Below are 24861 nucleotides of genomic sequence, written 5' to 3' on the forward strand. Positions count from 1 at the left end.
AGAAACATCTAAATTCTTTCCCTCTCTAAAGACTGTTACTTGTTAGTCTCAAGCACTCTGTTGCAGCTGTTCAGCCAGAATGCTTGGCTTCTTGAACTACAGTTCCCTTTACCTGTCAGGAAGTACTGATCTTGATCCCAGTTGGTACAACATCAGTACAGAAACAGATCAACTAGCAATAGGGGTAAATTATTGCTCTCATGTGGTCTGTAGCTTCCACAGGACACTTGCTGCCTTGTGGCCTGCATCCCCTTGCTTACTCTGGGAGCACCACAGTTCCTGTGTTGTGTTATAACAGAAAGGCTGGAAGCTCTCACGAGTGTGAACCTGAAGGCATTCCTCAATGAACTGCTTGTGTTAAGCGGGGTGGGGGAAGAAAAAAGTTAAATTCTATGTCTTGCTAGGAAGACTTATGCTGAGGCCTTTTCAAGGGTTTTTCTGGGGGTCAGGGAGGACACCTGAAAGCAGGAGAGAATGTGAGCGAAGGGCAAGGAGGTACTGGACATGTATAATGGTACTGGGACTAGAAAGTGGGATGAAAACAAAGGCTCTTAGGTTGTGGAATGGAAGGCTGAAAACAGAAGATATAAGCAATGGAGGAAAAGACTGTGAGAGGAAGACAAAAATAAAGTTCTATATGAAGTAAGAAGAACAGATCAACATGGGAGTAGTGGGGTCAGAAAAGTGCAGGAAAAACAGAATACAACTGAGAGGATTAGTTTCTTTAGAGATGTCTGGAAATCCAGAGGTAAATGCCATGGGTTTTTTTTTTCTCCCCAGAATTGGATAGATAATAGATTTAAAAATCAACCCCTAATCAACTCATAGACAGGGCAGAGTGGTGATCTGAATCAGCTGTTTCTCCTGCTGTGTGTAGCTATGACTTGGATTGCTGGAAATAGTCAAAACCAGTAATCATTGCCCTCTTTCTCACTCATTTGCCTTGCTGCTGCTTTTTATCTTCTTTACCTGTTGAAGAGAAAATTTTCGATGTTATGCTTCTGCCAAATACAACTCCTGTTCAAACCTGATGACGTTTGTGTGGAGCAGAGGAAAGATATTTCTGTGCTGTGAGCCACAGGCAGCCTTTTGAACCTGACCAGTTATTGCTGCCTGGTCCCAGGCCCTTACAGTTAAAGCCACCAAGCAGACTTCCATTTGATTTATATTGTTGGGTTTTTTTTCTAATTGTGTGCTTCTGCCATTATGGAAGATTTCTTTTTCTCTTTTTTTGAGTGAAAATATGGAAGTTTCCAGTTATTTATTGGAAAGTCATGTGGCTGGGTCACTGGATAGTTCTTCTGTTACGGTCTGTAGCTGCTGCTTAAATTCAGTCTTGTACAGGAGAAAACCCCAAACACAATAAACATTTCATGCAATCTGTGAGGTTTTGTTTCTTTTTGTTGTGGCATATATGTACTCTCGTACTTCTGATGCTATAATTTATCTCAGAACTGACTTTAGAATAGTCTTGCATGGGAGAATTTAGAATCTAAACAAAGGCAACCAAAAAAGCTATGGAAAAGTGGCTTCAATGCCTGTGAATAACTTGATACATTACTAAAATCCAAACGGGCCTGGACATTGTGAGCCTGTGTGACCCTGTAGGGTGTTCTCCCTGGCACTCAGGGACAGCACAAGAGGACACAGTCTCAAACTGCACCAGGGCAGGTTTAGGATGGATGTTAGGAAGAAATTCTTTGTGTAAAGTGTGATTCCTCATTGGAATGGACTGCCTGGGGAGGTGGTGGAGTCACCATCCCTGGAGGTGTTTAAAAGGAGGCTGGATGAGGCACTTGGCACCATGGTATAGTTAATTAGAAGTGTTAGGTGATAGGTTGGACCTGATGATCTTAGAGGTCTTTTCCAACCTGGTTGATTCTGTGATTCTAATACCTTACTAAAGTTTGGTGGGAGATCTGGGAGCAAAATCTGTTTACCACTTCTCTCAATCTAGTGCTCTTCCCCTCAGCAGTACTGTCGCTACAGAAAGCAGTTACTTCCTGACACCTAGGCATTGTAGGTACAAAGTTTAGCACTCTATGACTTCTGCAGTCTTTATTTTGTACATTGCTGTTTTGATAAATAGGTATGTTGGGGCAGATTAAGAAGAGGTAAATGTAGAACAACAGCATTGCGTGGAGGCAGTGAGGTGGATTGGCTATTGGTTTCTTTTGAAATGACAACCAATGTCTTTAATGGGAGGCTGAAAAATCTCCTTCATGCTGGTTTGTGTAGGGAAAGTGTCAGAGAACTGGGTTTTCAATTTTAGGATTGCTTGGAGTTTCATGATAGGGTACAGCCACAGCTGCATGATGACCCTTTTGTGGCATTTTAAGCCGGGGAGAAAGTGAGTGTTGTTAATACCCCTTTTGGAGTTGTTTGTGGAAGATACCACATCGCCTCATAATGATTTCATTGATGATCTGTGGAAAGAGTAGCTCATAAACCAAAGATGCTCAGAAAAGAAGTTGTGAACATCAGTCTGAGAAAAAAACACCATGGCAGTAGTCTATGAAGGAAGAACTCAAAAAGACAGAGTTCTCATGGTCTTCTGAAAGCATTGCAAGGGAAATGTGCGAAATTAAAGGCTTCATCGCCTAAATTAGAGCAGCTTCAGAATGAAGGCAGGGAGAGATGCTAATGAATGAGCATTACATGGCTGAAACAGATGAAGACTAGGATGAATCTTTAACCTTGCTCCAAAAAAACCAAACAAACCCGTAACAACCCAAACAAATACAAACCAACCAAAAAAAAATCCCAAAACAACAAACAAGCTACAGAGGCAGGTGAGTCTTTGAGAAATAGAGAGGAAGGCTTGCATGATTTATTGGGCAGCTGCCAAATATCAGTTTGGCAGAGCACTGCAGTAGAATGATGCAAGAAATATCGCTGAAAAAAAGATTAAAGGAAGAGAAAATTATCTAGGATTGGATGTGGAAATTCAAGCAGATGGTCACATTACTGACATACTGAGTCTGCTTTAAAGATAGTAGACAGGGCTGGTGACTTTTCTCGTGGATTCTTGTGTGAAAAGGGATGATGCAGAGGTAAGTCTGAGTTGGAGAGGTGTTGTTAGAGCCTTCTTGCTGTGGAACTTGCTAGTAAGGTAGGAAAAATACACAAAAAGGGAGATGTTCGGTTTGAGTCTAAGTATCCTGTGACCTTGAACAAATTATTTGTTCTAACCTGTGCCTCTGTTCTCCAGCTGAGATTAATGGAATCTTTCTGAGAAAAGTGTTGTAAAACTAAAAGCCTTTGGTGATTATTTTCAGATACAGAGCTTTCAGATGCTGGTGAGCACCTGCACTTTTTAGCTTGGCCTGAGCACCACGGTGTTGTAAGATACTTAGTGTTTGTTTAAAGGCAGCTTGTTAACTGCTTGACTCAGATTGTAGATGTAATCTTCTGTTTGCCCAGAGAATCTCCTGAACACTTTTTCTAGCATACTCTCACCTCTGTGTTTACTGGTACTGTTATTTACACCAGGAAAGTCAAACACAGCATAGGTACATCCCATGCTGTAATCACACCTTTGATTGCAGGAGAGACATGGTCTGGAAATGGTGAGGATGTAACACCCTAGAATTCTTAGCAAATTCCTAAAACAAGTGGAATTACATCAGAGATAAATTTGACATAGTGAGACTGTTAAGAAGATGTAATCAGCCTACTAATTGTTTCATGTTTAATTTGGTATTCATACTTTATTGCAGATGTTTTCCACCACTCCTCTGTCAGCTACGTCAGATGCAGAGTTAGCCATTGCTAACTGTGGTTAAAAGACAGATACATTTATTATTAGACATTGACAGCTGAACTTGATGTTATTTTAGGATTGAAGGACCACATTACTTAATTGGTAAGAAATAGTAAAATGAGTCATCTCAATTGGAAATACTTTCATTTGTAGACATTTTCAGTTGAACTCAGTCAAGAGCATACTAGCACACGCATATACAAGACTAGCTGGTGGCTTGTCACAAGTGGTGTTCCTCAGGGCTCAGTGTTTGGACCACTTATGTTTAACATCTGTATTGATGATCTTGATGAAGACATAGAACATGTAATTGGTAAGTTTGCAGATGATACTGAGTTAGGTGGCACTGTTGATCATCATGAGGCTAGAGAGACTCTACAGATGGACTTGGATAGATTGGATCAATGGGCCAACATTAATGGGATGAGCTTCAATGAGGCCAAATTTCAGGTCCTGCACTTGGGTCACAACAACCCCAAGCAAAACAACAGGCTTGGAGAAGTGTGGCTGAAAAACTGTGTAGTAGAAAGGGACCTAAAGGTTCTAATCAACAAGCATCTGAATGTGAACCAGCAGTGTGCCCAGGTGGACAAGAACGACAGTGGCATCCTGGCTTAGAAATGCTGTGTCCAGCAGGAGTAGGGAGGTGATTGTCCTCTTGTACTCTGCTCTGATGAGGCTATACCTTGAGTGTTGTGTCCAGTTTTGGGCGTCTCAATGCAAAAGAGATATTGAGGTGCTGGAACAAGTGCAGAGGAGGGCAATGAAGCTGGTGAAGGGCCTGGAGTATAAATCTTACGAGGAGTGACTGAAGGAGCTGGGGCTGTTCACCTTGATTACGAGGAGGCTGAAGGGAGACCTCATCAGTCTCTGAAAGCATGTTGAGGAGAGGCAGGTGCTGGTGACTTCTCACAGGTAATCAGTGATGGAACAAGGGGGAACAGTCTCAAGCTGCGACTGGGTAGGTTCAGACATTAGGAAAAAAAAACTTCACAGGAGTGCTCAAGCATTGAATAGGCTGTCCAGGGAGGTGCTGAGTCACCAAACCTGAATGTGTTTAACGGTTGTTTGGATGCGGTGCTTGAGGATATGGTTTGAGGGTGAACCTTGCAGAGTAGGCTTATTGGTTGGATTTGGTGATCCTGAGGATTTTCTCCAACCTGAACCTTTCTGTGATTGTGTAGTGAAACTAAATTAGGCACTCTTTCAGGCTGACTTGGTGAAGTAAAGAGCCCAAAGAGGAAGCTTTAAGATTACACATAGTACATCTGTTTTCAGCATTGTGTGCACATTGGTATCACTAGTAGGTAGTTTATTGGAAGTGGTGGTTAGCATGTGCAATTGAAGGGTACAAACACAAATATCACTGCAGTGCCTGGTCAGATCAAATTCAAGAGTATGTTTGTTTCTCTATGAAGCATTTGCCAGAACACAGAAGATGATCTTGTTACCTGGAATGCTGGAACCACTAATTCGGATTTGTTCACTGCCTTCTTGTTGTGTGCTTAATTTCCCTTTGATGGTTGTGGAGCCTGTAGACTGAGATGTGAACTATGCTTGGGACTGCTCTTTGCTGATGCACAAGTCCTAGAGAAATTCTGCTCTGCCACATAGCATCATTCATTTTAAGTGCTGTGTAACATATGTTTTGTCTTGTACATAGTGATTGGGGTTTGAAAGGCTCTTATTGTCATTGTTCCCTCATGCACTTCTTCTGACAAGTGCTGAATATGAATCTGCATGATTCAAGATGGTTTGTTTCATTCTTATTTAATTTAATTTTGATGCCACATGCCTTCAGTGTTGCAGATCACCATGATTTTGCTGTAAGCTTGCAAAATTATTTTGATGACTAAGCTAGACCTTGTTGTGGAAGAAGGAGGAGATAACATGGTTATACTAGCAGTCTGCTTCATAGTACTGTATCAAGACATACCAGCTCATCTGGTCCTCTGGAATTCCATCTGCTTTCTGTCTCAAAGGATAATTCCATTGGAATAATGTTGAATTCTTATGAAATGACTCCTCCTACAGGATAAAACTAAAACATGTACAGTAAAATATGTCTAGATTGTTTAAAATTGTGTGATCAGAAAAATCATCTTGTACTTTTGTTGTTGTATCACTTTATATTTCAAGTGTTAAATATGACTTCTTCATAACCATTCATGTGATTTTTTTTTTTAATTTTTAATTTTACTTCATGAATGAATGGGTAGCATGCTCAGAGACATGTTGGGTTTTTTCTATTCTTAAACAGAAACGCTTTGCTAGAAAATAGACTCATTGCAACAAAGCTTTTTTTTCCTTTTTTTAACTTAAACCACATTTCTGCAAAGGGATTCTTAAGCTCTTAGCTATGTTGTTTTGAAGAACTGAAATTTAAATAAAGGTCTGCTTTTGTTCATTCAGGTTTGTTGCCAAGATCTTTGACTATATTACTGCAAGAGCATATTACTTCAGAGTCCAAACTTTAGCAATGATTTTAAAAATGATTTCTCAGAACTTGTTGGGTCAGAAGCATAACCACTGTTCTGTTTCTATTTGCTTTATTTGGTAGGATGATGAAGTGGTTCTACAGTGTACTGCAACTGTTCACAAGGAACAACAGAAATTGTGTCTTGCTGCAGAAGGATTTGGCAACAGGCTTTGCTTCTTGGAATCCACATCAAATTCTAAGGTACTGCTGAGAGTTTTAACTGTCATCCACAAAGCAAGAATATAGTTAAAACATTGTTTCTTTTGATGTGGTATATAAAAGTGTATCTAGGAATGTCTATCAGTAAACCAAAGTAGAATCATAGAATCAGCTAGGTTGGAAGAGACCTCCAAGATCATCCAGTCCAACCTAGCACCCAGCCCTATCCAATCAACTAGACCCTGGCACTAAATGCCCCATCCAGTCTTTTTTTGAACATCTCCAGGGACAACATCCTTTGAATTTTAATAGTTCCTTTGTCATGGCCCTGTGACAAGACTCTAATGCTGTGCTTTCTGGTTTGGGCTTATTTTAAAGCTATGCTGCAGAAGCCTCGCTCAGTAATATGCTTGTTATTTTGCTTGTCCAAACTCAGTTGTAGTAAGCCACAGTGCAATTTTGTATACTGCAATTGAAAGATACATTTGAAAATTGTGATTTTTAAATCCAAAGGAAAGAGAAGTTGTTCTATTTATGGTAATATTTTATGCTATGACATTTATATTAAGGTGATTATTGCTTTAAGTCATAATTCCCTAAATAAGCAAGTAATAGTGGAAACAGCAATTTTATCTTGTTCAATCAGTTTGTTATCCAAGCGTACTATAACTCTTCTGTGTCTGTAGTAGATACAGTAGTTTGTAAAATTAGGTTTGCTGTTTGTTGCAAAGAGAGTTTTATTTTTACAGCCACTCAGATAAATGTTTTGAAGACAAAAATGTGCCTTCTGAGGGCATATTTGTTTTGTAATACAAGTAATGGCTATACTTGGACATTATATGAAAGGAAGAGTGTTACTTACATTAATGTTTGTTAAGAAAATAAAATCAAGATAAAACACCTGGAAAACATCTAGAAAAAACATAGAACAAAAAGGGATCTATTTTATCTTGCCAACTTTCATACCATCACCTTGATTCTCTCTGATACATTGCAGAGTAATGCTTCATTTTCTATCTCATCATTTTGAATGTATTATTCATAGTAATAAATTTTTCACTAAGATATTAATGATTCATTATAATAGCAGTGATCTTGATGAATTCATTCATGCCTCTCTGTTTTAAGTGGATCTTTTTAACAATGAAAATGTGATAGAAGTGGTTATTGTGCAATTGTCTGTGAGGCTAGAAATATCTATTTAATGAACTTTTTTAGTCAATTTGGGTAGTAAATCTGCAGTCTCTCTGTCTCATTATATAAGCTCCTATAATTTTTTGTCTTTGAGGAATACAGTGTAAATTTATTCTTTTTTCTTGTTGGTGCTGCTTTTCCCCCGTGTTTTGCAAAGCCATATTTATTCTGCTCATTCTGTATGAGCTTGATGGGTAAAAAACCCCACAAAACTAATCACCCAAAAGAAAGCCAGCTCATCCTTGTTTTAATTTTTAAGGGCTGACAGTTTCTAGGATGAGCTCATCTGTAGTCATTTGGAGGTATAAATACTGAGGGAGCTGTAAAATTAACAAATCCTTAAAGCAAAGTTGACTGTAAATAAGAGTCTTCCTGAAGTATGTGTCTGTACAATGCTACTATTGCATCATATAAGGAAGAACATAGAAAACATTACAAGAGTGAGGTGATAATTTAAAAAAGATTTCAGCATGTTTCTTGAGCCAGTTAATTTCTCTGCATATTTAATGCAATTTAATGTAAGCAGTACTGTAACACCTAAATTACAGCCAGATATCAAGAAGGAGATAGGAAAATGTGATGGTTTGGGTGTTTGTTCATTCCCCCCACACACTTTGGAAATCACCCAGACTAGTCTCAGCCGGCTCTGCAAATTGAATGAAGCTTATTATTTACAGTTTAGCTCAATATACAAGCAGATACTTACAGTATATACAGTTATAGACAGAAATATACAAGGTAAAAGGTAATACAGAAACACAACAGCCCTCCCAGAAACCTGAGTCCCCAGGAGGGGCTCCCAGCTGCCCCTTGACCTTCCTCCTACCCCTCTCAACCTTACCCCAGTCCCAAGGAAGAATGGAGGTTCTGCCAGGGGGTTAGGAGGCAAAGTGGATTAGTCAAAGAGGCTAGAGAGGGATGCAGCTCAGCCAATTCCCCAGCAGAAGCGAGTTACCTATGTTTTGGTTTTTGTTCTTATACATCTCAGCAAGCCTATGAGGGAAGTAAACATTGCCATTGTTTTCCTTTCACAGCCTGTAATCTAGTTCTTCTCACCAAAACATTCTAGCTAGGCTCAAACTAGAACAGAAATCAAGCAGCAGTACTGGACCAAACACAAGTAATAAGCTTCAGCTGTTATCCTGGCTTGCATTCTTGAGAATGCTACGATCCTCTGCTTTTCTTAAACATCATGTGAGATGTGTGTAGCTGTCGTTTGATTAGCACTGCTTATTTACATGCACTTTCTTGCCCTAGGATCATTAAATAATTCACACTGCAAAAATAATGGTCAAATTTGAGAGGTATATTAGTGGAGTACTTTGGCAACTACCGACTACTAATACTTATCCCATTACAACAATAACACTGGAAACCCATTAGAAAATTTCTTAATTAATGTTTTCTTTTTCTTCTGTTCAAGTTTACAACACAAATGTTTTTTTTGGTAGGGTCATATATGTTTCCTCAGCACTGTGGAGAACAGAAAAAAAATCATACTAAGAAAAGATGTTCAGTGGTAGTTGGGCTACATTAGTCATCAGTTTAATAAGCATTTTCAGTTTACATGTGTTCACATTTCAAGACTGTTTCCAAATTCCACTTCTGACACTTCTTTCAGAAGCAATCCGTGGTTTTCAGATCACTTCAGTGAGCAAAAATATGCTTGTTATTTCTTAGCTTTACAAGTGTATTGGTGTGCTAGTTTGGGGCTAATTGGAATATTCTAATGAGAAAAATTAGCTGTGAGAAGGAAAAAATGGTGATGTCTGCTTCACTCATAGGCTTGCTGATATGTATGAAAACAAGAGCACAAAACGCAGATAAGACAAGAGTGGGAGAGTCAGTGTGTGTGTGCTGCTGTCACAATGGGTGCCCTGAGCTGCTTCTGTGTAACTAATTCTTCTGCTTTCTAACTCCCCTTGCTGATCCTCCAACCTCATCTTGCATGTAAGGCAAACTCTGGGATAAGGGGGGGTGGAAAGAAGGTGGAAGGGTGGTTGGGAGCCCCTTCTGGGGATTCTGATTTCGAGGAGGGGTGTTGTGTTTCTGTATTAATTTTAACTTGTATATTTCTGTATATAGCTGCAAATATGGTAAATTATCTGCTTGTATATTGTGTTAAGATGTGAATGTAAAGCTTCATTCCTTAACTTCCAGCTGGCTGAGTCTAGTCTGGGTGAATTCATAAGGAGGGGGGCAGTGGGTAACTCCCAAACCATCACAATTGTTTTGGCTTTTTTTGACATATTTGAATTTCAAATAAGAAATTAATTGATATTTGGAGCTATGTTTCAGCTCTTCTTTTAGGCTTGTTGTTAGTTTCTTTGTAACAATGAAGAGACACATTTTGATATGAAATTTGGTATGGTACTCTGTGAGAAGAAATGCCTCTTACCACAAAATGGTGTTGTGTTTTACTGAATCTAGTTTCAGAGTAGTTATAGTTCTAGTTTTGCAAATGGTTTTATGCAGTGGTTTGGTCATTCTTGCAGGAAGATTCTTGAGCTGGAATTTGAGGTTGTATAGCCTAGAGAAGAGAAGGCACTGGGAGACCTGGTAGTGGCTTTCCAGTATGTAAAAGGGGCCTACAGGAAAGCTAGAGAGTGATTCTTTATAAGGGTTTATGGTGGTAGAGAAAGAGGGTAGATTAAGATTAAGTATTAGGAAGAAATCTTTTACAATCTGGAATCAGATTGTCTTCACCAGGTGTACTAACTGGACTAAAATACCTAAGAAAGTCCTTGAAAGATGAGTAAAGTGATACACAGAGCAAAGCCAGGTAGTATTTTGGGGTGTGAGTTCTTTCTGTACGTTCACATGTAATGAAAGTTGCAGCTGATGTTTGTTCAGTGCAAGCACAGCCCTTGCAGCTTTGGGCTTGCTGTATTAGTGTATTTGGTTTGGCTGAGCTGGAGTTAATTTTCTTCAGATCATCTTTCTAGTGCTGTGTTTTGCAGTGCTGTAGCTGGGTGTCAATAACACACCAGAGTTTGGGCTACTGCTACTCATTCCCCCGCCCCAAGAGTATGCCAAGGGATGGCCAAGATCTTGAGAAGGGACACAGCTGAGCTGGCTGACCCAAACTGACCAAAGGGGTACACAGTGGCATACTCTGCTAAATCCTTTAGAGCTCAGCATTCAAACTATTTTCTCTGATGGGTTTATAGCAGAACGTGCCTCATTAGTATATGCAGAGTAGTTATAAAGCAGTTTGAATTTTAATTAGATGTGCAACTAAAAACCTGGCAGAAAAGCAGATTCATAATCTCTGTTTCAGCTAAGAACACAAGAAAGTGCAAATGTCTTTTTAAAAGCTGTTTAGATGAACATTTGTCTAAAACAGGAGTTTCAAATTAATTATGCAGCTCTGCTCAACACTTGAAGACACATTGTTGTTAATTCTGTACTTAGTATTTTTAAGTACTGCGAGGTGTTGTCTGACTCAGTAGACTCCTATGAATAATCCTAGCCCCATGTGCTCTCAAAAATAAGCATGAGGAAATTAATGAGTGAATTGATGTGGTTTTTTTGAGGTAAGTAATATCAATTGTATCTGAAACAAAACAAATTAAAAATATAGCCAAGTCTCTTTCAAAATTTTGTTCATTTATGACTTTTGGGAACATTTGTCTTTTGGGTGGTAAATTTTGAGATTCTAGATTTCCACATTACTTCCTCTTGAAAAAATGAGTGAGATTTGTGCTTTTTTAAAAGCAGAGAGAATGCTGTAGCTTGCTATCATAACAAGAGTATTTCCAACATGAAGTTGAGGGTGTTAGTTTACAAATAGGCTGGACTGGAAGAGGGAAATCATGCAAGTGGAAGTAGTTTGGAAGTTGGAGATGTGTTTCATGTCCCAGTGCTTGAAACCCAAACGCAAGCTGGTTTTCAGTAACTTTCCTAATGCAGCAGGGTTGCCCTATACAAACACAAGCAGAAGGTTTTCTGATTTTACATGCAAAAGAACAGTTTCTTTGGTTTGCATTAAAAAACAGAAACCAGATGGTTAAAACATGATTTTGTTCTTAAGGAGTATATGTAAGTGCAGAAGGTCAGATTTCAGGCTGCTTTTCCTAGGAATATATTATTTTTTAATAATGGCTGAAAGTTTGCTGTTTGGAAACCTGTAGATATGAGGAAAGAACATGAAATTGATCATCTGCATAACTGTGCACCAGACTGAGACCTCCAGTCTGTTTTTTTTTTCCCCTTACTGGAGCAAGATGTTAATAGCTGGAAGATGAGAACACTGTGATTTACTGCAGTATGGTCAGTAGTTTAAGATGCCCTTCCTGTCTGTCTTGTTTTGGCTTGACCTTTTCAAATACCATTTGTAAGCCAAAGTGAGTTTTCCAGTTTACCTGTGCCTCAGTTCAAGGATCTTTAAAACAGTGATTTTGTGCAGCCTGCTTTTGTGTTGCCTTAAATCTGCTAGTTGGGAAGTTGTGTGAGCTGGAAGAGGTTGAAGTTAGCGTCCTGCTTAAATGAGTATGAGATAAGTTTTCTTGTCTTATAGAAGGAGACATTCTTGTAAATATAGTGAGTCCCTGTGAATGGTACTAATGGCTGTGAACTTTAACCCTTTAGAATTGATCTCTTTCCTCACTAGTGGATATAAAGAATGTATTTAGGATGGAAAGCTTGTTTCATGTTCCAGATATTTGCACTCTTTTCTTGATATATTTATGAAGACATCATCCCTACCAACGTAGCCTTTCCAAGAAAACTGACTTTTACATGACATTCCAAAAAAGCCTAGGAAACCAATGTTCCTTAACAATCTTCCAAACTCTACCTCTATCCATGTCTAAATATCTTTTAATGGTAACAATGAGTTTGGAATTTCAGGTTTTCTTGGTATTTCTCTTGAGCATTGTCCAGTTCTAGTACAGCAATAATCAAGTGAAATGTGAACCAAACCAGTGGCAGCCATTGTTCAGATGGCTTTAGGTAATACAAGGTGAAGTAGTTTAGATAGTTTAGGGTGCTTCAAATGGCTAAAGTCTGTAGAGATCATTACAATATGTGGCAGGGACAAATTATTCTATGTGAAGGGAAATGTTCAGTCTCTGTGATATTTTGAGTACTCTGGCAAAAAAAAAACCCACCAGACAAAGCCCAGAACTTCCCTGAAGAGGTTGGAGAGAGGTTCTAAAGTGCAAGCACGTGTTTGATTCAGTGTGATGTAAGTATGAATGGACTTTCCAGGAATAGCTTTGAGTGCCCATTATGCAATAAATTGAAAAGCTGAGAAATACAGAATTTCTTTCTACACAGTGTATAAATGAATGATTAACCATTAAGGAAAGCTCCATAGAGATGAGCTACAATTGCAGTGAGATCTTACTCTAGAGAAGAAACAACCCTGGTGTGTTTAGCTGTTGGCTAGGTGCTAGGTTGGACTGGATGATGTTGGAGGTCTCTTCCAACCTGGTTGATTCTACAATTCTATGATTCTATTCACCTTTCTAAAGTGATTTTGTAATTTCTGGAAAATTTGCTAGCCAGTAGGGGCTGACAGACCTAAAGTTGAAATCAAATCTAGGTTCTGTAATGCTGGTGAGATAGACTGAAAGTTCTGTATGTGGCTGCATTTAATTTATTTTGCTCTTTCTTTCTTTCTTAAGCACATGAATGAATATTGATTGAAACCAGAATGTGTATATTATTTGTTTTCATAAGCATAAAGAACTGATTTGTTTTCATATGCATAAAGAAAATATTGACTATTAATAAGCAATTTAGTATTGTATGTGCTAAGTCATTGTTGCCTCTTGCAACAAGGATTTGGATAGCTGTCTATGCTTTGTTACTCTTAAACTGTGTTGCCCAGGAGAGAGCTTACAATGCATCTCTTTTTCTTTGTTTTACTACAAGTCAGAGGTGACTTGAGCATAAATTCATAGTGCCCCATTCCAGCAATATTTGATAGGTAGTAATTTTCCTAGTTACACAGGTTGACTACTGATTTCAGCAGCATGAAATTTAAGTGTAGTAGTTGAAAGCTTACAGTAAAACCCTTGGAAATGAATGTTTAGTGTCCATTATTCTGTGTTAGAGGTGATAGCTTATGAGATAAATAAGTGGGTTTTGCTTCTCTTACACTGTTTCACGCTCACTAAAGAGTACATTAATTGCATGTTAAAGTTGGTGTGAGGGATTCTGGAAGTATTAGGGTTTATTTGTATTTGAATTTCATTTTTACTTGTTATAATTCCACTGTAAAGATTTCAGCTATGAGGTAAATTTAACAGTAAGAAAGTCTCTGCAGAAGATGTCCTATAGGTTATTATGTGGAGGTAGAATTTTTCCTGGGACAGGTCAGGCTGTGCCAGTTACCACTACAGCCTCTAGTGCCATGCACTTTTGTTCTACTTGTTTTGATCCTGAAAGATTGTAGGATTTTTGCTTGGAAATATGATTGCTGTATTAAAAACCATGCATGGTTTATAATAAGTGTGGTCAGAGATTAGGAAGATTTTCCTGTTGGATGTCTGCTCTGCTTTCCAGAGAAGGGCACACCAGTGTTTTATAAAGATCATCTTTCTGATGCTGCAAGTGTCAGAGGGTGGCTGCTTCCTTCCAGGTTCTAAAGCAATAGTTCCCTCCCAGCTGATAATGTCCCAGAGTTTTTGTGTTACTTCTGCAGTAGCTACCAATAGAACATAATCTCTGAGAATAAAAGGGAACTGTGAAGTTCTGGTTAATACACATGAGATTAGCATAATAAGGAAGAAAGGAAGAATTTGCAGAATCAGCATGAAGTTAAACAGAAAATATTTTGATAAAAGTAAAAACATTATTTACTTACCCTTTCTAGAAATGCAATAGATGAGGCCCTAAATCTGTGAAGGAATTTAACACCATACTGGGAATTGCAAAAGCATTTAAGGCTGCTTTTAATAACAGCCTGTTGTGGTTTAACCCCAGCTGACAACTAAGCACCATGCATCTACTTGCTCACTTCCTCTCCCACCCCCCACCCCCCCCCCCCCAGCACGACTGAGAATTAGTGAGAAAATTTGTGGGTTGAGATAACAATTTAATAATTTAAGTACTATCATTAATGATTATGAAAAGGAAAATAGCAAAGAGAGAGAAATAAAACCCCAGAAATGTACATGATGAAGTTGAAAACAATTGCTCACCACCAACCAACAGAGGCCCAGCCAGTCCTCAGGGTGCAGCTCCCCTGCCTGCCCTTCTCCCAACTTTTATAGCTGAGCATTATATAGAATGGTTTAGGTTGGAAGGGATCTCCAAAGGTCATCTAGTCCAACCCCTTTGTAGTAAGTAGGGATATCCTCCATTAGATCAGATTGCTCAGAGCCTTGTCAAGCCTGATCCTGAATATCTCAATGGATGGCATCTCAACTACCTCTGTGGCCAACCTGTTCCAGTGTTCCACTACCGTCATGGTAAAGAACTTGTTCCAAACACCTGATCTAAATCTACCCTTCTGTAATTTAAAGCCATTGCTCCTCATTCTATCTCTACAGGCCTTCATAAACAGTGTCTCTCCAGCCTTCTTGTAGGCTCCACTCAAATACTAGAAGGCCACTATTAGATCTCCATGGAGTCTTCTCCAAACTGAACATAGAATCATAGAATCAACGAGGTTGGAAGAGACCTCCAAGATCATCGAGTCCAACCTAGCACCCAGCCCTATCCAGTCAACTAGACCATGGCACTAAGTGCCTCAGCCAGTCTTCTCTTGAACACTCCTAGGGACGGTGACTCCACCACCTCCCTGGGCAGCCCATTCCAATGGCAAATCACTCCCTCTGGGAAGAACTTCTTCCTAACATCCAGCCTATACTTCCCCTGGCACAACAACTCCAACTCCTTCAACCTGTGCTTGTATGAGAGGTGCTCCAACCCCCTGATCATTTTAATGGCCCTCCCCTTGGACCTGCTGCATCAGGTCCATGTCCTTCCTGTGTTGAGGGTTCAGGAGCTGGGTGTAGCATTGTAGGTGAGGTCTTACCAGAGAAAGTGTCAGAATAACCACTCCAGAGGTCACTTCCAACCCCCAGAAAGATTTATTTTGTTTTTTAGAAAGTAGAACTTCACCAGATTTTCAAATCTCTTCCTAGAGAAAGCAAAAAGCAAACTTGTGACAAAAGACCACTCCCTTGTCAAGCCTCTCGACCAAAAAGATGAGAGCGTTACAGGTTTTACATGCAGTAACACAAAAATATTTGAGTGTTGAATACTTCTCTGCTTTTGAAATCACTGTCAGATGGAATAGCCTATTAATGCCTCACGCAGAAAGTGATGGTTTCAGACTGAAAAAGCAACTTGACAGTGTTATTGGCATGTTCCTCTCTTCTAGAACCGAATCTGTAAGACTCGTATTTCGTTCTCTGTCTTTTCTGGTTTTGGAATTTGGTGAATATTAATCCTGTCTGGCTGATGGGACTTGTCAGAGCCATGTATTTCTGTACTGGGCCCATCTTTTCAATGACAAATTTGAAAACATGGAAAGCTACCCCAACTATGTGATATCCTAGAAATGGAACTTTCTACTTGGTAATACTGAGTATGTTTCATCGCTGTCACCAAACAAAATCTCCTTTAAGTGGAAAGACTGAGATGTATGAATTTAAATGTAACTTGAAGATAGATGATGGGCTCAGTTTCTTTCAGAGTACTCCCACAAATTGGACTAGAGATTTTGCTTCAACTCTGCACTAAAATTAATTTTCTGAATCCTCCTACTTGGATTCTCAAAGTTAAGCATCTATTAAATGTGTTAGTTTAAAAAAAGTTATGAACACCCACCTAGTATTTTTTTGGCCAATGATGCAAACTGTGGATGCTGTTTAGTTAGGTGGGTTTTTAGGCACTGATGTGTGATTTATTTGGTAATCTGTTAGAGATTAGAATCATAGAATCAGCCAGATTGGAAGAGACCTCCAAGATCATCCAGTCCAACCTAGCACCCAGCCCTAGCCAGTCATCTAGACCATGGCACTAAGTGCCTCATCCAGGCTTTTCTTGAACACCTCCAGGGACGGTGACTCCACCACCTCCCTGGGCAGCCCATTCCAATGCCAATCACTCTCTCTGCCAACAACTTCCTCCTAACATCCAGCCTATACTTTCCCTGGCACAACTTGAGACTGTGTCCCCTGTGAGTCCATTTCTTGATAGCCCTGGTAATAAGTCAGTAAAAATATTGGCATCTTTAAGCAAATAGCTTTTACCTGAGGTATTATTTATGTATTCTTATGTCAATTCTGTTTGGGTGGCTTACTTGTTTCTCTCCCTCCCAGCTACCTGAGTCATCCTTATTTTATTCAAACATTTGCTTATGAATAAAGATGTAGTGTTTCAGGTGTGGAAAGGAAGGGGCAAGATTTGGGTAATAGGTTGGATGTGGTGATCTCGAAGGTCTTTTCCAACCTGGTTAATTCTGTGTTTCTATGGTCCTATTTCTCCAAAGTATTTCTTCATTTTTCATTTGGTTAGCAGAGAAATAGAAATAACCAAACCCTAGGAAAACAACTAGAAAGCTTGCAAATAAGTAAGAGGGGAAACAAAGCTGGGGTAAACCTGCTTACTTGTAGAGGCAGAGATGTATTTGCCAATGTAATACATTATTTTTTCAATCTTCTACTTCTATGTATGTGAGGCAGAAGCTCATTTTATATTTACAAGATCATATGCAGCATGTTATATGAGCAGAGCAATGTTATTGTGGCTTGTTAGCATTGTGTTAAGAGTAATGACAGCAGGACTGAATTTTGCATCTCAACCTCTCTCTTTCATTGTCCTCACACTGGAGTATGTATACTTGCAAATAATTCACTTAAAACTGAAACAGTGTGTAATTAATACACCCAGTATCCATGAGTCAATTGCAGGTTGGATTAGAGTTATTTTTAGATAGCATTTCACAAGCTTTAGTCAAAGCACCTTTGTAATAAAGGGTATGGTTATCCAAATTGCAAATCTGCTTTCCACAGAACAAAGGGTGATTTACCACATAAATACTACTTCACAGAATTAGTATGCACAATATATTTATGTAGTTTAAAATGAAAAGCATAATAAAGCATTCTCAAATTTTCTAAATAATATATATATACACATGATTTAAGAGTTGTAGATGAGTGACATTATTGTATTTTATCTAATTTTGCTGGTTGTGCCATTAAAACGATTAACAGAAAAAAATGTAACATTAATTTACTGTTTTTATTCTAGAAATACCAAAACACCTTTTGAAATGTAATATAAAATTTCTAGTTGATTTGTGTGATAGGCTTTTATTATTACTCAGTTGTTTTAGTGGTGCTAATAGAGGAGATTGTCTAGGCAAATCATTGAAAACAAGACAACTCTGATGAATGAGAACTAGCAGAGAACATCAGTGATGTTTCATCTCTGAGAAATACTGAGTTGCTACTTTTCACTTCTAAAGTAATTTGGTGTATTTTATGTTAAAATCCATGAAAATATTTCTGATTTTGCCAATCTATCACAAAATAAATTCATTTGAATACTGCTGTTGTTGGTTGGGATTTTTCACTGGTCTGTTGGCTTGGAGGTAAGTGATACGGATTCCCTGGACCTCATTTCATGTTTTATCACAAGACAAACTCTTTTGGAACACAACTCAACCCAGATGCAGGACCTTGCACTTGGTCTTGTTGAACCTCCTGAGGTTAGCTTGTGCCCTTCCCTCCAGCCTGTCTGCTGCACCACATAGCTTGGTATCACCAGAAAACTTGCTGAGGGTGCACGCAGTGCCACTGTCCATATCACCAGCTTTCCAGAGTGGAAAATTGTGCTTGTGTTTACCTAGCAGAAATGCCACCTTGCAGTCCATGATCTTTAAGTGCTCCCTTTCCTGCTTTGTAAAGTAAGGGCATATGGTAGTGCTGAAATTACATGAATATTTTGGAAATAATCCTGTTAGTTGTCTGTTGGCCAAATACTAGCATGAAAGGAACGTTTTAAGCAACTACAAAAGAAAAATACCTACAAAAGAAACATGACAACAAGAACACTGACAAGTAGAAGCTGAAGTCTGAAAGAATTGACTTAAAGACATTTTATGCCTGTCATTGCCTAAGTCAGTCATAATCCCATGCAAAAGAGGATGCTGTTTAATGCTTCTTGATCTGGCTAAAACTAACTTAAAATACCATTTTACAGTAATTTTATTGGAAAAATAAATAGTGGAAAATAATCACAGAATCATAGAATCAACCAGGTTGGAAGAGACCTCCAAGATCATCGAGTTCAAACTAGCACCCAGCCCTATCCAGTCGACTAGACCATGGCACTGAATGCCTCATCCAGGCTTTTCTTGAACACCTCCAGGGGTGGTGACTCCACCACCTCCCTGGGCAGCCCATTCCGATGGCAAATCACTCTCTCTGTGAAGAACTTCCATTAATAAGCAGACTTGAATTACTGTAGTTAGGAATGCTGAAGAGAAGTTTCATAAATTATTGACAATATGAACCATTCTGAGTGAACTACCTTATGGAAAAAAGAGAATGAAATGATTTTGCAGATACGTTTTACAATTTTTATGTTTAAGGCTTTGGAATCATCCTCTTCAAACTGTACACACTTTGAATAAACATACAGTTTTACAGCTGGAATGATTTTACAGTGTTCATGGCATAAAGAAGCCAATTTCCAACAGTCAGTAAAAATATTGCTAAAGTAAAATATGCAACTGGCATGAAAAGAAAAAGAAGAAACACAAAAGAATTTCTGGAGGCATGTGGAAATGCCAAGTGAAGAAGGATAATAACAGACAGATGCTGACCTTGGTTCCCACCAGCTGCTGGCCACCTTATCTCAGAAAGGATAGATAGGGGACATCTTGTTAATGAGAAGAACATGGTGGAGTTTATGCAGAGGGCTGGGTTGTTCTTGCCTAATTATGCTAATGTGTGTGTGCTCTGTGGTCAAAGACTGTGTAATGAGGGTCAGAACAATCAATAGTGAGTCTCTGGTGTAATTCACATTGAATTGGTCTGGAGTTCATGTGGCATTGCTTATGGTCACACTGATCTGCGAGGGCCTTGACCACATCTCCAGCAGCAGCTGACAGAAAGCTGCCACAGAGGCAAGAAAAAAGCATGTAGGAGTTGCATATTATTCTATTAACAGAGAAAAGATCCCCACATAGAATCTAATTTTACTTTGCAACTTAGACATCGCTGTTAGAAATGTGTTCCAATTCTCTTTTGAATTAGTATGGTGGTCTGGAAGATTAGCTTTTCAGTCGCTCAATGACTTTCTTTTTCCGGTCGTGACAAGTTAAATATTTGTTTTTTCTAAGACTCTACGTATAGTTTCATCCCACTTAGAGTAGGACATGGTGAAGCATGCATGAGAAGCTAGTGTCTTGGCTCTGATATTCAGCTTCTGATTTTTCTGCTAGAGAAAATTCTTCCTGACCTGGAGAACCATCATAAGGACAAGGTCTGGCTGCTGTCAATGGCCTGAAGACAGAATTTTGTTTCCCTTGTGATCTGATCATAGTGTCTGAGATGTGTTCCATACACTAGTATGGAACTGATAGAGAATTCACTTCTTTGCTTGGAAGCTTTTGACAGTGCTTTTTACTCTCGGATGAATGTTCTTTCAGTGCTGTAATTTTGGTGCTGCAACCTGTATCGCTATTCCTTTCAATGAGCATCTCTAAAAGAGTCTGCCTCCATTTTTTTTTCTCTAATCATTATTAGATTTGTAAAGAGAACTGTTAAGATCCCCTTCTCCTCTCTCCCCTCAATCTGGGCTGATAAAGCTTAGCTCCCCCAGCCATACAGGGTGAGTGCACCAGCCCCAGCAATCCTAACGAACTTCTGCTGAGCTTGATGCAGTTTATTGTGTGTTTATTGAATCTGGGACCCAGTAGCCCAGGTGATAGCTTGTAAATGCTGAACAGAGAGGAAGAAACACTTCACTTGCTGGCTAAGCCTTAAATGTTGCAGCCCAGTATGTGGCTGGCTTTCATAGTCTCAGAGGTATAGCAGATCTTTCAGATTTGTGGCAAGTGAAGGACAAGAGAAGAATTGAAAGAAGTGCTATCCAGCAAATCTGTCACTCATGTGATCTCATGTTTTCATTCTGTCTAGAATGTTCCACCTGATTTGTCCATCTGCACCTTCGTGTTGGAGCAGTCTCTCTCAGTACGTGCCCTCCAGGAGATGCTGGCCAACACAGAAGAAAAGGCAGAAGGGGTAAGTTACCAAATAGTCACTTTCTTTTCATCTTGCAAAGTTCAACTTTTTCCTTGTGGGTTTTTTTTCCTCTCACTGTGTCACAGATCTCATGACTTGTACAAGCTTACAGCTTCATGAATTCTTTATGTTCAGTTTTCCTCTTCTGCTACAGGAATTGTCTGATTTTTGAGAAATTTGGGACACTTGCAACTTAAGAATTGTAAATTTTGGGACACTGAAGCTTAAGAATTGTAAATTCCCAACAATTTCCATGTGCTGCAAGTCAGCATAGAACTGCAAGAATGTTTTAATTTGAAATCTCATAATGTGAAATATAAAGCTTGATCAGAGAGAGCAGCTAAGCTTTTAAGGATTTGTGGCTGAATCAAATGAGATTGTCAGGTAGTCTTAAAATGCTTGAATGTGTGTTATGTTTCTCTGGAAATAATGAAGTTGTTCAGTGTGGCCTGAGCTAAAATGTCTTGTAACTCACCTTGAGAGATGGAAATAGAGTAGTGTTGATAAGAATTGTGGAAATGGATACCTTTTTCTTTTTCCCAATCTGGAGGATTAGGTATATAAGAATAATGTTAATTGTTAGGCTAGCAAATAGGTGTTTGCAAATAAACCCCAATGGTGTAATTAATGCTCTCTGCTGTGTAATTAGACTTGTTACAATGTATTTGAGTGTTCCATATATGCTCTGTGGGATTTGTTTGAATTCTGTGCTCCAATTGGAGTGTTATAAACTTCAGGTGAGGAGGAGTGAGCGTAGGCCCAGGAGTTGTATGGGTAAAAGAGAAGTAGAGGTTGGCTATAAATTTGTCAATCAAGAAAGCTGGAAGGAGAGAAAGAAGAATGACTCAGGTATTTCTGAGAGCTCCACAAGAAAGCAAATTCTAGCATAGTTTAGTCAGTCCCATAAAATACCAGGCACTGAGACTGAAAATTATATTTGGGAAATTAAGTCCAGGAGTATTCCTGTGGATGAACCAAAGTGTTTGCTGTCAGTGAGAATTTGTTCCAAAGACTAACTCCAACAGCCAGAGACTGTTAACAACATCTGAGAGATGAGGTGGTGGCAGAGTAAGCAGTTCCATGCTTCTAAATGAGAGCCTTGTAAGTACTGAAACAAAGAGCTAGCAAATCCACTGGAAATAAATCAGAACATGCATGTGCAGGTGTAGTGTCTGAAGTCACAGTCCATACTCAAGGATGTGTGTGAGACCATACATTTGAAGCAGAGCACCAGATTTCTTGGTTATTCCCACCATATGTAAGCAGGAGCAGAAACTAAAAGAAATGTAGGGGAGTGCAATGTCAAACTAGTGCTGCAGAGCAGATTAGAATGAATGGAAAAAAAAAACATTCAGCTTTTATATGTGAAGTATTGCAACTTTTTAATCATAATGATAATTGGCAGATTTTCTGTTGGGCTATCTTTAGCAGAGTCTTGGGGCCAACTGTGAATGAATATTTCCTCTTAGTACAGAGATGACATCCAGAGAAGATAGAAAGAGAACCAAATCCTCTGCAGAATGGTTAAAAAATGTGAGCTTGGGTATTCTGTTGGGAAGACAACAGGCTAAAGAGAGCTTCATAGGTAGCTCAGGAGGAACATTTGCCCTAATTCTTGGGCTAGTTCCTGTGCTAGATGTGAGCAGGAAGAGAAAGTGACTTTTATGGGGCACAGTGACTGATAGGACCTATGTACTCTAAGCTGGAAGAATGGTGTTTAATGGTTATTTGGTGTTTTCTGGAAAGAGTTCTGGATGTTTTTTGTGAATAACAGTGAATGTCAGAGTTCTGGGCATTCATATCCATGTCTAATGCAGTGTGATGGCAGTTATACTGATTTACAGTGCTCTGTACTCACAGGTCTTCTGAGATTTGCACAAAACAGATAAAGCAATCTCCAAGTGTGGTCATTATGAGATCATTACCTGTATACAGAGTAGTTTGCTGTGCTCCCAACTCCTATTCAGTCCCAATGTTAGCAGAAAACACAGAACTACAACTATACCAAACCAGGTAGCTGATGTTTACTGAATAATGGGTGTACATCTACTGCAAATTTGCATGGCAAATACATTAGGAATCTACCTATATGGATACATCAATATTAGAAGAGAATAATCTTGAAAACAGTAGCATGTAGATGAACAAGATCATGTTTTTGCCAGTGTGGAAGGAAATAAATGAATATGTATGTGCTGCTAAATTAACAGCACTGGCATTTGATAACTGCATGTAGTTTCTATGAAAAATTCAATTCTCTTGTGGTTGTAGTGAGTACTTATGTAGACAGCTTCAGATTTGTCTGAAGTAACTGTTAGAGCATGCAATTTTTTCATTTAATGACTGGTGTGGGTAGTTTAAGTTTTATGAGAAGGCACACTCTTGTGCAGGCATTTGAAGCACTATTATATTCTTGGAGCATCATAATTTTATTATTTCCCTTTGGGTTTTTTTTTGGCATTTAGAATAGCTGTGTTGTTTTTTTTTCATTTAGGAGAAGAGATAAACTGGATTCAGTATAACCTCAGTTGCCTAATGGAAAGAATCCTGCAAAGGAGTTCTTTTCAGTTCTCAGTTGCTTTTGATTACGTTAGAAACCATTAAGGCTGCTGTGTTAAAAAGTGGGCTTCTTGGGCTTTGCTTTTTGTGGTGTGTAACCTCTTAAATTCTATTTATATAATAAGTATTCTTATTATATAACAGGTAAGTCAGTGGCAAGTGGTTGAGTGATATGAACAAAATCTCCTGGGGACTTGGGATGGAGCAATAAGCAGCTTTTTCTCATGCTGGAGAAAGAGTAACTGTGTGCACTACCTGGATTTCATTGTAATTCTCAATTAGTGTGTATTAAGTCTACAAGATTACCTCTGCAATAAATACCTACCTTTTTTGTGCAAGAATCAAATAAAGAAAATTCCCATCCTGTGAGATCAGTGATTTATCTGAGTGCTCTCTTCTGAGTCAGGTAAATGCTAGTAGCAAAGACAGCAGTGGAAAATGAGTGAAATTTTGTAGGAAAGAACATGTGCAGTGCCCTTTAACCCTAGGTACTGAGTAGTTTGTGTGTTCAGGTTTAGTCATTTTCTTTCAGAACACTATGCTGAGCCCTGGCAGTTTCTTAGTGATTGAAGTTTGTAGCTTGACTTCATGCTTTTTGTAAAAAAAAAAAAAGCCCACCCTACAACCCATTTTGTTTCCTCAGGCAGCATTATTTGCACTTTGCATATTCAATAGGTAAATAGGGCCACTGGGATGATCAGAGGGCTGGAGCAGCTCTCCTATGAGGACAGACTGAAAGAGTTGGGGCTGTTCAGTCTGGAGAAGAGGAGGCTCCCAGGTGACCTTCTTGTGGCCTTCCAGGATCTGAAAGGGGCCTACAAAAAAGCTGGGGAGGGACTTTTTAGGCTACGAGGGAGTGACAAGAGGAGGGGAATGGAGCAAAGCTGGAGATGGGTAGGTTCAGGCTGGACATGAGGAGGAAGTTTTTCAGCATGAGAGTGGTGAGAGCCTGGAATGGGTTGCTCAGGAAGGTGGTTGAGGCCCCATCCCTGGGGGTGTTTAAGGCCAGGCTGGATGGGGCTCTGGCCAGGCTGATCTAGAGTAGGGTGTCCCTGCCCACGGCAGGAGGGTTTGGAACTAGATGATCCTTGTGGTCCCTTCCAACCCTGACTGATTCTACGATTCTAAACTTCTCATTTTTCTGGGGACCTAAGTGCTATGTGCATATACTTTTCTTGTTAGTTCATCCACAGAAGAGAACCTATAAAAGGGTTGGGGAAAAGGAGAACTCGTGTGCAGAGAAAGTATTAAATAGTTGTATAAATAAAAACTACCACTACATGTGTGCTAAGAGTATGGACTCTGGTTTCTTAGGCAAGTGGATTTAGAGCTACTCTCTCCTAGATGGCTCTACAGCCTACATATTATTTTCTCATTATTCTGACTTGGGTTTTAAGTGTAACTTTTTATTATTAAAAAAGCAGAAGAAAGATAGAAATGGAAATCTTTAGATTTTTATAAAGCATTTAAGAGCAGGAAAAGTCTTTATC

The 24861-nt window shown here is 39.1% G+C and overlaps 1 protein-coding gene across 1 annotated transcript in view; it reads left to right on the plus strand.

Moving 5' to 3' along the window:
* Window positions 1-24861, plus strand: part of RYR2 (ryanodine receptor 2) — a 311345-nt gene that overhangs the window by 57896 nt on the left and 228588 nt on the right. The window contains exons 2-3 of the mRNA XM_064158603.1: window positions 6324-6443; window positions 20708-20812. Coding sequence (XP_064014673.1) covers window positions 6324-6443; window positions 20708-20812 — 225 coding nt within the window. The remainder of the gene's footprint in view (window positions 1-6323; window positions 6444-20707; window positions 20813-24861) is intronic.

Source organism: Pogoniulus pusillus, chromosome 18 (genome assembly GCF_015220805.1).
Source record: "Pogoniulus pusillus isolate bPogPus1 chromosome 18, bPogPus1.pri, whole genome shotgun sequence".
Classification (NCBI taxonomy): Eukaryota; Metazoa; Chordata; class Aves; order Piciformes; family Lybiidae; genus Pogoniulus; species Pogoniulus pusillus.